We start from the raw sequence: 13,203 nt of genomic DNA, 5'->3' as shown, positions 1-13,203 counted from the left end.
TTTCAACACTCATCTTTTTGTAAGCTTTTGAGTTCCACATTTTTCTACCTCCCTCCCCATAATATTGAGTAATCTGATATATGTTATACATATATAATCATGTTTAACATATTTTCATATTAGTCATCTTGTGAAAGAATCTGAACTAAAGGGAAGAAAAACCACGAGAAAAAGAAAAATAAATAGTATGCTTCGGTATGCATTCAGATTTGATAGACTCTGAATGTGGATGGCATTTTCCATCATAAATCTTTTTAAATTGTCCTTGATCATTGAGCTGCTGAGAGGAGCTGAGTCCATCATAGTTGATCATCACACAATATTGCTGTTAATGAGAAGCACACTTTTCCATACCAATGCTTTACAATCTTAAAAGTTTTTAAATTTCTTATAATAATGGAAGAACTCCACACTATTTTTAAAGGCATTATTTTATTAAATTTCTATTTCTTTCCAAACTCAGGGGGATCTTCTTCCCAAAGAACTCCAGGTCTCTCATTCCCTCATTTCCAGCAACTAGAAAAAGTTCTAGGAGACATGCTATGACTTATGCTACTGTAGAAACATATAGGTGACATTTCTGGCCACCCTGAGAAACCCAGAATAAAATTACAAAATGTCTGTTTGCCTAATTAATGCAGTTTTTCTAAATTAAATAAATTGAAAATACTCATTAGACTCGGAGTTAGGGAAAGGGAGGATCAGAGAAGTAAGGTGAAATCAGCAGAAGTGGAAGCCAGTTGGAGAATGAGACAGGTGGAACAACTCTTAATCCAATAGAATGAAATGGGAAGGAGAGATGAGCTTTGAGTCTTAGAGTCACCTAATCTGTCTCAGGACCTTGGGATGCACAGCACTGTCTCCTCAATTCCCCTGGACAGATATATACAACACAGATCAAAACAGAGAGGCAGCCAATAGAGACAGAACTAGCAGCTGAACCAGCTAATGAAGACACAGATACCACAGAGACACAACTGAGTGACGCTCAAGGCTTTAGATCTTACAAAGCACATACATTTCATGGTCCTATACAATTTACAGAATCAGGCAAAAAGACAGGGGAACCAGGAAAGAAGTGTACAGAAATTCCAGGGAAGGAGAAGAGAAAGTGTCCAGGAGAACTAGATGTTCAATAGTATCAGATGCAGTAAATTTTTATTCAGAATTTTTTCATTATTTCCTCCAGCTAGGTTCAACAATTTAGGAATAGGAGCAGAAGAGGCAAATGGTGGGAGTTGCCCAAGGTTGCAGATTTTTAGAACAGAAACAGTGGTAGAGTTGAGGGAACAAAACAATTATGAGAGAAGCATGACTGAATTGCCTAACCACAAAAATAAGAACTAAGTAGGGATGAGATTTAAACCAGAACAATACTGATACACTAAAAAGTATGGTAACGCATTGAGCATTATTTCACATTACACCCCTTTATACATCCTCTGTTCCAAATAAATTGAATTGTCAAAATCTCCTCTTTCAATCTCCTATCTCTGTGTATTTGCAAAAACTTCCCACCATACCTGGAATGTATTTTTTTTCCACCTCATATCCTGTCATTAAAATCATTCTCTTCCTTCAAAAGAATATTCAGGTGCCAGCTTCTCCATAATCTTAAATGATTTTCCTTGCCTCAAATTTCCCCACAAAATTTTATCTGAATCTTTTCTTTTTCCTCTGCTGTTTCAATCATACACAAAGTATATGTTCTTTCTTTCCATATTATTTAAGGCCATTTTTACTTTCTAATATAATATACTGGGGAATGTAGTGTGAAAGCCTTGAGTCCACACCATTCTCCCAACTGGTGCCAATCAATCAAATAACATTTATACAGCTCCTACTCTAAGTAAAGCAATGTGCTAAATGCTACAAATACAAAAAAAAGAGGCAAAAGACAGTCCCTGATTCAGGAAGTTTATAATCTAATAGGGGGAGATAAAAAGATTAAAGTCAGCAATATATAGGATAAACTGAGGGAGGACACTGGAATTATAGGGAGTTGTATAAGGTGGGATTTTGGTTGAAATTTAAAAGAAACTAGAAAGGTCTCAGGGAGATTAAAAAAAGGGATAGAAATCTAAACTTTATTTAAAAGTTTTTGCAAGACAATGGGGTTAAGTGACTTGCCCAAGGCCACTAGGTAATTATTAAGGGTCAGACCAGATTTGAACTTAGGTACTCCTGACTCCAAGGCCAGTGTTTTATCCACTACGCCACCTAGCCGCCCCTCTGAGTTCATATTTGAACTCAGGTCCTCCTAATTCCAGGGCTGGTGCTCTATCCCCTGCACCACCTGGCTGCCCCTGAAATCTAAACTCTGGATGGAAATTCCACCATTGATATGCTTTGGGAAAAACAAGTGAATACTACATACTTCTCTTTTCTCCTCTTGCTCTCTTGTCTGTGTACTCATTCATTTGCATCCTGTTCTCACACCAAAGTCCTTTCCTCAAGGTCCCTGGAATTCTAAAACAAACTTCAAAACTTCTTTCCTAAATGCCTGAGAATAGTCTAAGGTCAAGGAATTGGAAGGTCCTCCAAAGTCTCTGGGATCCCTAGAAAGTCTTTCAAAACCTCTGTGATCCTGAGTCTTGCCATATGATAGTACCATTATTATGACAAAGATTATAATTTGTCATAGATATCTTGACAAGTTTTTATTTTTTGCCTGATATTTTTTGCCTTTTTTCTATTCTTCTAGTTCCATCCATAAATACTCTTGAGGGATGATAAAGCTTTCAATAAATTTGATGTTTCTATATTATTAAGATATTATATTATGTATATATATATATATTTGTGCAATATTATAATGTAATTATATTATAATATTAAGATATTAAAAATGAGTTTAGAAGGCTATAAACTTAAGAGAAGAATTGCCCTTAGTTACCATATTTCTCCACTTGACAAGAAGATCAAGTATTAACTGACTGAGATAGGTTCTAGGCTTTCAGATGATCTCATTGATTTCAAAAATCATTAGGAAATGGAGTTAATGGAGGTAATTTGTAATTAATGTCTGTTCTTTTGTTTATCTCTCATCTTTTATTTTCAACAGTTTGTTTAAACATAGTTTGAAGTTGTTTTAATTGTATGCCATATCTTTTCATTTTTATTCTTCAATTTAGTATTTTTTAAAATCTTTTCTCTAATCTTCCTATCCTTCACTAACTGAGTCTCAACCAGAAAGCTATAACTATAAGGCTGGGTGACAATTGTGTGCTATATGAAGGAAACTGTGGGTGGAGGAAGTTGTGTCAAGAAAACATTGCTCATATCCAAGGGACCAAGCTGGAAATCAGTCAGTTTATACCAGTTCAGCAAAACTGATACTTAATTTTACGTTGAATTCAGTGAAGCAGTTGTTAAAATGGTACTTGTAATCAGTTTTCTCTAAGGTGGGTACCTAGGCAGTCACCCAATATGAAAGTCACAAATTTGCATTCCTTACTTTTTCTTTTTTAGAACATTCATCCATGCAACAGCATTTTTAAGTGCCCATAGTAATGTTCATTCTGTCCATATGTGAAAAAAATTGACGAAACTGCTTGTAATATTTATTTGTTCATTTCTTAAAACCCATTATACATTTGATGAAATACTACATTTTAATTACCCTGCTTTTGTTCCTTCAGTAAACAAACATATAATGTAAAGAGAAAAAGTCCCAAACAACCAGGGTGATAAGCTGTCATTTGTTTCTGCTTTGTGTTATGCCCCAAATTCCCCAGAGATATTATGAGTGTGCTGGAACAGTGAAACTATAGGAAACTGGGATACAATGGAGCAATAGAAATGTAGATTTCAAGGGTTATAGTTCATTTTGGAAGCCATAGAAGTAGAAGGAAAAATGAATTAGAATAGGTAGAATGAATTTTGGTTCAGCCAACATTGGCTGCTGTGGTCATATGACTGCTTTAGTTCATAATGATACCTTTGCTTACTGTGAGTAAAATAGCTATTTAGTTTTGTGTACTTCTTTTATTGTTATTATTTGAGTATTAAGTGAATGGAATATTTAACTACCTTTCGGTATATCTTTTTGTATTCTTAAAATGGTCATTGGGGCAGAGAACTGGTTGTTAATTTATTTGAATCTCACCACTGCAAGGGTCTAAATGCTGCCCTTCCTTTGGAAGCATTCTTGTGAGTTGTTTCCATTTCTAGTCCATGCCTGCTTCAGAAGAAATGTATAACAAATATAGCATGACAATTGATATTTAAAATTCTCAAAATTAGCCACATGAGATTTATTCAGCTTTCAACTCAAGTGATAAATAATGATAGTAAAATTATAACCAAGTTAATTAAAATCAAGATGAGAAATAAACTTTAGTAATTTGCTATGAGTTCTTGGACAATATTGAGGGAAAAAGAAAAATTGATTCCAAGAAGAGATATCCACAATATAATATCAGTTTGTGTTCATAAGGCAGATTTCCAAAACATGACTTACATTCATAAAGGTAGTTATGAAATGATTTGTGCTCATTCACCCCCAGTTATAAAGCAAACCATCATTGAGCTCTTACCCTTGTATTAGGAAAGGTTCCTCTTTTCTGAGTGGTTTCCATTTTGCCCTCATGCCCAAAAGAAAGGGACCCTGAGCAATATCAAGAATGGGTGAATAAGATACAATATTAAATTTGGCAAAGTGCTAAAAATTCACATTTACACAATTAGGCAGAATTAAGGGCCTTCTGTTTCTCTGGTTGATTCGTCAGTTTTTTCTGCTATTGGAGCAGATGTCATGATAAAAACTCCATCACATACTTTCCATTTTGTTCCTTTAGAAGATATCTTCCAAGTTCTTAAACAAAGTTTTCAGGTTTGGCAGAAACTGACTGTTGCCATGGTATGACTGCTTTCTCTCTCTTCTTTCCTCTCCTTAGCACCTCTTGGTGTTGCTAATTCCAAATTATTCCTCTATTACCAAACCATGAAGAACTACAAATCCAAGGTGTAGTGGAAATGTCTTGCTATGTGATCCATTTAATCACTTGGAAACAATCTGATAACTAAGATGTGACACAGCTTTAATTTGCATGGAAACTTATTAGCTGGCAAGTTCAACCCATGCTTTGCTTCCCCTCATAGTATTCTATTAAGTTATTACTCCTTACCCTTGGTCCTTGGCATGAAGAGCATCACTGTCAAGATGCTGATGGTTAGAACACTAGGTGGTCTTTCATTTACTTGTATATATTTATTTTTTTATTTGTTCATTCTGTAACAACCTCTAGCCACAAACAAACAAATTTGTGTATTGCTAGAGGGTATTGCCAGGGCAGTATTCATTTATTCATCGTTCATTAACTCAAGTATCAGGTCCAAGAGTCCTGTTCCTTAGTCCTGATCAACACTTCATAAATCTACAGGGTAGAATAAAAGGGAAGTTCCCTTTTACTGAGGCATGGGGTTCGGGCTATGGTTCTTACCCTCTCTGGTGAAGGCAGGAAATCCCGCCCATAAAGGTTTGGCTGTGGGGGGGAGGTCCTACTCATAGCCTTGGTCACAACACTTAGCTCAAAGCAAAGAGGGGGAAAGTTTCCTCAGATAAGCCCTTGTTTTGGAGTCCTGAATCAAGGTACCATTCTCTTTAGGATATCCCAAGAATTTAAGCAAGACACTACAAGTGTTTGTTATCCCAAAAAAGACACCAGGAAAATACCGTCTCTTATATGACCTTTGGGGACCCAACAGCCGGCTCATCCCCATGGGTCCATTACAGCCAGGTCTCCCTCACCCATTGGCTATACCCAAAAACCAACCCATTTTTTGTAATAGACATAAAAGACTGCTTTTACAGCATTCCCCTGCATCCTCAGGATGCCCCCTGCTTTGCTTTTTTGGTCCCACTACAAACTTTGAATCTCCCAATGACCGCTTTCATTGAGTGGTTCTGCCTCAGGGCATGGCAAATAGCCCCACCCTTTGTCAGACTTACCTTGCTGCAACCCTTAAACCCATCTGTACCTTCCCACATCTAACCTGCATCCACTACATGGATGATATATTATTGTCCCAACCCTCTCAGGCCACCCTTAAGAAAACAGAGGCCTGGGTTATAGAGAGCCTTTCTGATTTTGGCCTGAAGATAGCCCCCGATAAGGTTCAGAGGCACCCCCCATTTACCTACCTGGGCTTTAGGGTGCATTCTTCCCTGGCCCTCTTAGGCCGGCCAGTCATTACCATTCGAAAGAACCTCACCCTTATATCCCTCCAGGAGATTTTCAGGAACTTTAACTGGCTTCGCCCTCCCAGCTTGTCTGGACTAATGATTTGCAGCTGCTTTTCAACTGTCTTAGAGGCTCCCAGATCCCTCCAGCCCCCGTGTGCTGACCAGCGATGCTGTGGCGACCATTGACAAAGTTAACTCAGCTTTATGCCTAGCTACCATCTCCCAAAGGGACCCTCACAAACCCTTCTCCCTGATTGTCTTTCTGCACATTGCCCTCCTCTGGCAGAGTGCACCCCTGCTTTGGGTACACCTATCCCGGTTCTCTCTTCCCCATATAGCCTTGAGGGTGTTGTCTTTGGCTCATCTCATCCTAAAGGGTGCCCAAGTTCATTTCGGAACCAACCCTGACAGACTTGTCCTCCCCATACCCCTTCACCATATCCCTCACTGTTTTTCTGACTCCCCTGATCTTGCCATGGCACTCCTAGGCTTTGCTAGGTATATTGGTAACCATTACTCACCCTTCCCCCTTTCTCAAGGGGATTTCAGCACTCTTTGTCAGCATGCTCCTCTTCTCATTTCCCTCTCCCTGACCCATTCCGCAGGCTTATGTAGCCTTTACAAACAGAAAGCACCTGGGCTATGTAATCTACAGTAATGGATCTGTTTTGTTCACTCATAAGAGCCCCCACACCCAGTCTGTGCAATGGGGAGAACTGCAAGCCCTAGCCTTGGTCCTTGCCCGCTTCCCCTCCCATCCCATCAACACTTTCAGTGACAGTGCTTACGCTGTGCAGATGCTTTCTAGCCTCCCCTTTGCATCCTTGCCCCCAGAAGATGCCAACCTCATCTCCGCTCTTATGCATTCCTGCCAGTCACTTCTACACTGCAGAGCAGCACTGTGGTTCCTCTCCCACATACACTCACATACCAGGCTGCCAGGCCCCTTGTCTGCAGGCAACGGTCTCCTGGACAATCCTTTGGCCACACCTTTGCCCAGGGTTCACTGGAAGGATCCTATTTCTAACAAATGGAGGGGACCTGACCCTATTGCAACACAAGGGAGAGGGTTTGCTTGTGTTTTTGATCCGGCCTGCCTCTCGAGATGGACGCCCCACGTTGCAGTCCTGACCAAAGAGAAGCAGAGAATGTCACTAAATAACAATAGAGGAGACCCAAGATGCAGAGGACAGAGGGGGAGGAGGCAGTTCCCCCAACCTCCCACAGTGCTCCAGGACCAGCTCCTCACCTTGGCAAAAAGAGAGAAGGACTTTAAACCTAGAGGACACTTGTCTCTTCACCAACTCCTCATTACTATGCTGTTCCTGCTGAATACCCCCGAAGTACGGGCCACCCCCTGATGGGCACTTATCCCCTCCCCCCCAATTCTTTTACCCGTAGGTTATGATGCATCTCTCTTCTCTGCTCTCTTTGCCATTAATGGAACCGTGGGTCTCCCCACACTCTCACTGGAAGAACAAGCAGCCATACCATTTCCTGGGACTCTTAACGTTTCCAGTTCTGTTGGTTTCACCTTTAACTGGTCCTTTGCACACCTGTACTGGGTCCCACTAACCCATTCATTCCAAGGGGACCTTTTTGCCTTTGACTCCTCTGACATAAGATTCCCAGCTGGAAGTCTATGGGGATACAATGGTACTGGTGTGTGCAGGCCCAAGGATTTTAGAACACTGTACTATGGACCTGAGAATACTGAACCACCCCAAATTCCACACTCCCCTCCCTGCCCTTTTCTCCCTGATGTTGGACACTCCCCCTGGTTCTAATCTCCACAGATCCCCTGGGCCCCATGCAGAGGCCCCTATGCATTCTGCATCGGTTCCCGGCTCAGTATTTATTCTGATTTAGATGAGATTGGGGCACCCCCATTGAGATATAGACCCCCCATATGCAAAATACACCGCCCTGTCACAGGCCCCTCTGTGCGGCCCTTCAGCCTGCACAGACATTAGACCTCTTTTTTTCATGAGAGGGCTTGTCTGGTAGAATGGAACTTGGGAGAAAACGAACCCCAGGTGGTCCAAGCTAGCCCTGGTTGAGCCTACAATACAGCCAGAAAAATCAATACTTTTTCAGGCCTGTCTCACACCCCCATTTTTCTGGGTAGCTGCCAATCTGACCCCTGACCATTCTGATATCCTCAACTGTTCCTGTAATAATTCTTGCTATCTTACCTCCTGCACCCTGCCTGATGCCAACACGCACATCCTGGTCCGTACACCCAGGTATCTCTGGATACCCGTGACCACTGATGGGTGGACACAACAAGTTACAATCTATCATAGAGAATCCTGAGCCATCGGCCTACTTGCCCTGCTCATAGCATCCCTTATTACATTTATAGCCTCTAAAGCTGCCTCCATAGCCACCACCCTTGCCACCATGCCATGGCCGGAGGATATAGAGCACATGGTCAGACAAATGGCTGGAATCTTTCACCAGAAAAATGAGGTCAATAATCTCCTGTGGGAAGCTATTTTTTTTTTTTTGCAAAGCAAACGGGGTTAAGTGGCTTGCCCAAGACCACACAGCTAGGTAATTACTAAGTGTCTGAGACCAGATTTGAACCCAGGTACTCCTGACTCCAGGGGCGGTGCTTTATCCACTGCGCCACCTAGCTGCCCCGGGGAGCTATTCTTAACCTAAACCAACAGTTAGCCTTCACTAATGAACAAATCTCCTTTGTAGAACAGCAAATTAGGACCATGTGTGATGCAAGATATACCTCCTTTTGTGTGACACCATTCCTTGTAAAAAACTTTTCCCATGCTCCAACTCTCCTCAATAGGCAGCTTTCATCCCAGTGGGACTCCCACTTGCAATCCCTGCTTGCCAACATGACATATAAGGTCCTGGACCTCAATAACATGGTCATCCGACCACGACTGGATAGTGATTCCATAGACATGCTCTTGCATGATTTTTTTTAGCTGGACTTCCCCAACTAAAATCATTCTTGGGATTCTCATTCTTACTTGTCTATTACTCCTCCTCTGTTCTTTGATTAACTGGTGCAGAGCAGCAAAAGCCCTTATGGGCTCTGCCATGAATATCCAGGCCCTCCAGGTCCTAAATGAAAAACAAGGGGGGAGATGTGGGTACACAGGCTATTCTAACAGCCATGACACGAATCATCTCCAAGTAAACCGCCACCTGGACAATCTCGAGCTGGCAAGCTGCCCTTAGAGATAAAGGTGTGCTGGAGTCCTTGGGAGCTGGACATTCCACCCCACTGACCTAAGGGCACTAGACACAGCTGTGTTTTACCCCCCCCCCCGACATACCCCCTTATCCTGTAATGCAAGATGCTGCATGTACACCCCACTTGTATCCCCCTCAATTACCTCATTATTCTTTGTTCTACCCTGGAAGACCTAACAGTATATATGTAATAGCTAAGCAGTAATAAAATTGAGCTGGAGGCATAAGGCAGTGGTGGCTTGACCCCTTATTCCCTCCTGGAGGAAGGTTGCCACTGTGGGCCCCAAGGAAGCAAACCACAACAATTATGAACATATACATTATATGTATATTTGATTATATTGTCTCCCCTGATAGAATGTGAGTTTCATGAGGGAAGAGATGATTTTATATCTTCATATGCACAGTGTCTAGTGTAGATACTTGTGATTGACTAAGTTTTAAAAACATGTCTTACTTTTGCCATGATATCTAGTTCTTTAGTCACACAGAAATAATTTGTTTTTTTTTAATTTTTGAGGTTTTGTTACCTTTTGATTTCATATCCCTTATATTTCCCAGTATTTCCCTTCTTTTACCTCCTTAAAATGCCTCTCTGAGGACTAGCTAGATGGCGAATTTGTAGCCTTCTGCAAATCTCTGCAGAAGCTGATATTTTCTAAATTGGAATCAAAATATTTCTGATCTATATTTCTGATCAAAAGCTGTTCTATCAGTCTCTAATTGAGGTCTGTCAGTTTGGAATGTCCACCTTCTGCCCCTCCACAAGGCCTGTGTCTCTAGCTATAAAGCTGAAGGGGAGGCTCTTTCTATCTCACCCTCTCTCCTTATCTAGTTAAAAGTTGACAAAGGAAAGTGAAAGCAAAAGGAAGAGTCCTTTTCTCCTCAGCTTCCCTCCCACCTGAGGAATGTGGGTAGGATAGATTGTTTATAGACCACACCTTTCTCTTTCCATTGGTTATCCCAGAAAGCAAGACCTTTCCCGGGTCCAAGTCCCGGGTTCACCCCCAAGTCCCACTCCTATCCCCACACGCAGCTTTTGAAGCTGGAACTTCCTTGAAACACCGTGTTTTAAGTCATATGAATCTGGTTCACCAAAATCTCCATTAGCAGTCCAGGGACTGTATAGTCTTAAGTCAAATAATTTACCAATTTTTGCTACTCTAGTACTCCTGAAAGGTATCAATAAAAGTCATAAAATTCTTTCACAATCTGCTTATAAACTAGGGAATCTTTAGCATTCCAGTTAGAGGTCAAAACTTCTGACTCCTTTAATTCTGTGTAAACCAAACTGTTTTCTGTCATAGTCTCCCTCTTCCCTCCTCCCCCCCAGCAATTAATTAACTTATGAATCATAGTGAACTTATGATGATTATAGGAGCCAAATTAGGAGATAGAAGCATTTCAAAGAAAGAGAAAGTCAAGTGGAAAGTACCCCCAGGAAGGTAGAAAAGAAAACTGAATCTTTTGTAGCTCTCAAGAAGGTTGGTTATGGCTTGCAGACGCAGTGTATCGTGGCCATGCCTCCTCGGCTCCCCACTTCTTGAGAAGGGGGACCAGCCTTCAATGACGGGTCTACAGAGGCCTGTCCTGGCCATCTTCTTGCACAGTAACCACACTGGTTGCAACTAAGCCCCTAAGGAGAGAAGCGCCCAACCGACTGAAATCCAGTCATCTCAGGGGCTTCACTTGGACCTGAGGAACTTCAAGATTTCTCTTAGGAGCCAGAGACAGGGGGGCGTCTAGGTGGCGCAGTAACCAGAGCTTGGACCCAGGCGTACTGAGTTCAAGTTTGGGCTTAGGCACTTAGTAATTGCCTGGCTACGGGACCTTGGGCAAGTCACTGGACTCCATTGCCTTGCCAAAAAAAAAAGTCAACCCAAAAGAAAGAAGGGGCGCAGTGGGTAGAGCACCAGCCCTGGAGTCAGGAGGACCTGAGTTCAAATGCGACCTCAGACACTTAATAATCACCTAGCTGTGTGGCCTTGGGCAAGCCACTTAACCCCATTGTCTTGCAAAAACCTAAAACAAGAAAAAAGTGAACTTTCAGCCCCCCCACACTAAGCAGCTAATTAAACAACTAAAAATTGTTCTTCCACCCCGAGTCCTTTGACACTGCCTCACTCCCGCCTTGGCCGAGAAGGGCTGAGCTGTCCACCGGGCAGGACCCCGGGCCGAGGCAGGACCCCGGGCCGGGCAGGACCCCGGGCCGAGGCAGGACCCCGGGCCGGGCAGGACCCCGGGCCGAGGCAGGACCCCGGGCCGGGCAGGACCCCGGGCCGGGCAGGACCCCGGGCCCCCCGGGCCGGGCAGGACCCCGGGTCTCCCGGGCCGGGCAGGACCCCGGGCCGAGGCAGGACCCCGGGCCGGGCAGGACCCCGGGCCCCCCGGGCCGGGCAGGACCCCGGGCCCCCCGGGCCGGGCAGGACCCCGGGCCCCCCGGGCCGGGCAGGACCCCGGGCCCCCCGGGCCGGGCAGGACCCCGGGCCCCCCGGGCCGGGCAGGACCCCGGGCCCCCCGGGCCGGGCAGGACCCCGGGCCGAGGCAGGACCCCGGGCCCCCCGGGCCGGGCAGGACCCCGGGCCCCCCGGGCCGGGCAGGACCCCGGGCCCCCCGGGCCGGGCAGGACCCCGGGCCCCCCGGGCCCCCCGGGCCCCCCGGGCAGGGCTTACCTGGCGCGGCGCCGGGCGGCGGCAGCGGCAGCAGCAGCGGCAGCAGCAGCGGGAGGAGGGGCCGGCGGCGCGGGCTGCGGCTGGCCATGAGTCCGGGCTTCCCGCCTCCGCGCTCCCCACGCCCACCCGGGGCTCCGGGGCGTGCCAGCGGGGCGCCCCCGGGCCGGGAGCCGCGCGCCCTGGCGGCCCGGCCGGCCGCGCCTCGGCCCGCGCCCCGGGCACGGGGGTCCGCGAGGGCCGCGGAGGAGCGGCGGCCCGGGGGCGGCGCCCTCACTTTCGCTTTTGCTTTTCCTGCACCCAGGACCGGGAGCGCGAGGAGGAGGCGCCCCCACCCTCGCCCGCACCAGCCGGGGCCCCTGTTCCCGGACTCCGAGGCGGCCCCGGGCCGGCGGAGGCGGCCTCGGCCTCCTCCTGCCTCCACCCCGAATGCCCGGCCACGCCGATGGCGCCGCGGGGCACCGAGGAACGAGGGCGCTCGGGCGGAGAGTGGACAGAGCGCCGGCCCGGGCCCGGAGCCCCCGGCTCCCAATCCGGCCTCAGGCGCCTGATAACGCCCGAGCTGCGTGGCCCTGGGCTAACTTCACCCCCTGCCTTGCAAGAAAGCGACGACTTTCGGACCTTTCTGAGAGTTAGAGCTGTGAATAGTCACTTTTGTCCTGTCTAGAAGGGTGGGAACTGTGCGGGCGACTATGGAACGTCTCCCGGGGACCTGATTCTTCCCTGTCCAACTGGAAGCGATCGCTTCACATTTTCTCAAAGGGATCCCCAATGGCTCATATTTTGCTTGTTTTACAGATAAGGAAACAGAATTCCAGAGAGACGAAGTAATTACCTACAGAAAATGGTGTCAGAGACAGATCTTTTCTTTTTCCCCCCTCAAGATCACTTATGTGTCCATCCTGTCCTGTTGGCTGATGCAAATGACCGGTTAAATGACTTGTCCAGGGTCATACATAATATAAGTAACAAGGCCAGATTTGTACTCAAATATTTCTGACTCTGGCCCCAGTGCTCTGGATATTGTACCATTTAACTGGCTACTTGTAACAATCACCTCATTCTTTTTTTTTTCTTTTTAGTTTTTGCAAGGCATGGCGGTTAAGTGACTTGCCCAAGGTCACA

At 45.4% G+C, this 13,203-nt stretch overlaps 1 protein-coding gene across 1 annotated transcript in view; it reads right to left on the bottom strand.

The window, feature by feature from the left end:
- IL15RA (interleukin 15 receptor subunit alpha) overlaps window positions 1-12,169 on the bottom strand; it is a 49,454-nt gene extending 37,285 nt beyond the window's left edge. The window contains exon 1 of the mRNA XM_074195335.1: window positions 12,082-12,169. Coding sequence (XP_074051436.1) covers window positions 12,082-12,169 — 88 coding nt within the window. The remainder of the gene's footprint in view (window positions 1-12,081) is intronic.
- Between the last annotated feature and the right edge of the window lie 1,034 nt (window positions 12,170-13,203).

Source organism: Macrotis lagotis, chromosome 7 (genome assembly GCF_037893015.1).
Source record: "Macrotis lagotis isolate mMagLag1 chromosome 7, bilby.v1.9.chrom.fasta, whole genome shotgun sequence".
Taxonomy (NCBI): Eukaryota; Metazoa; Chordata; class Mammalia; order Peramelemorphia; family Peramelidae; genus Macrotis; species Macrotis lagotis.
Note: the sequence above shows the minus strand (reverse complement) of the source record. Positions and strands in the feature narration are given on the sequence as shown.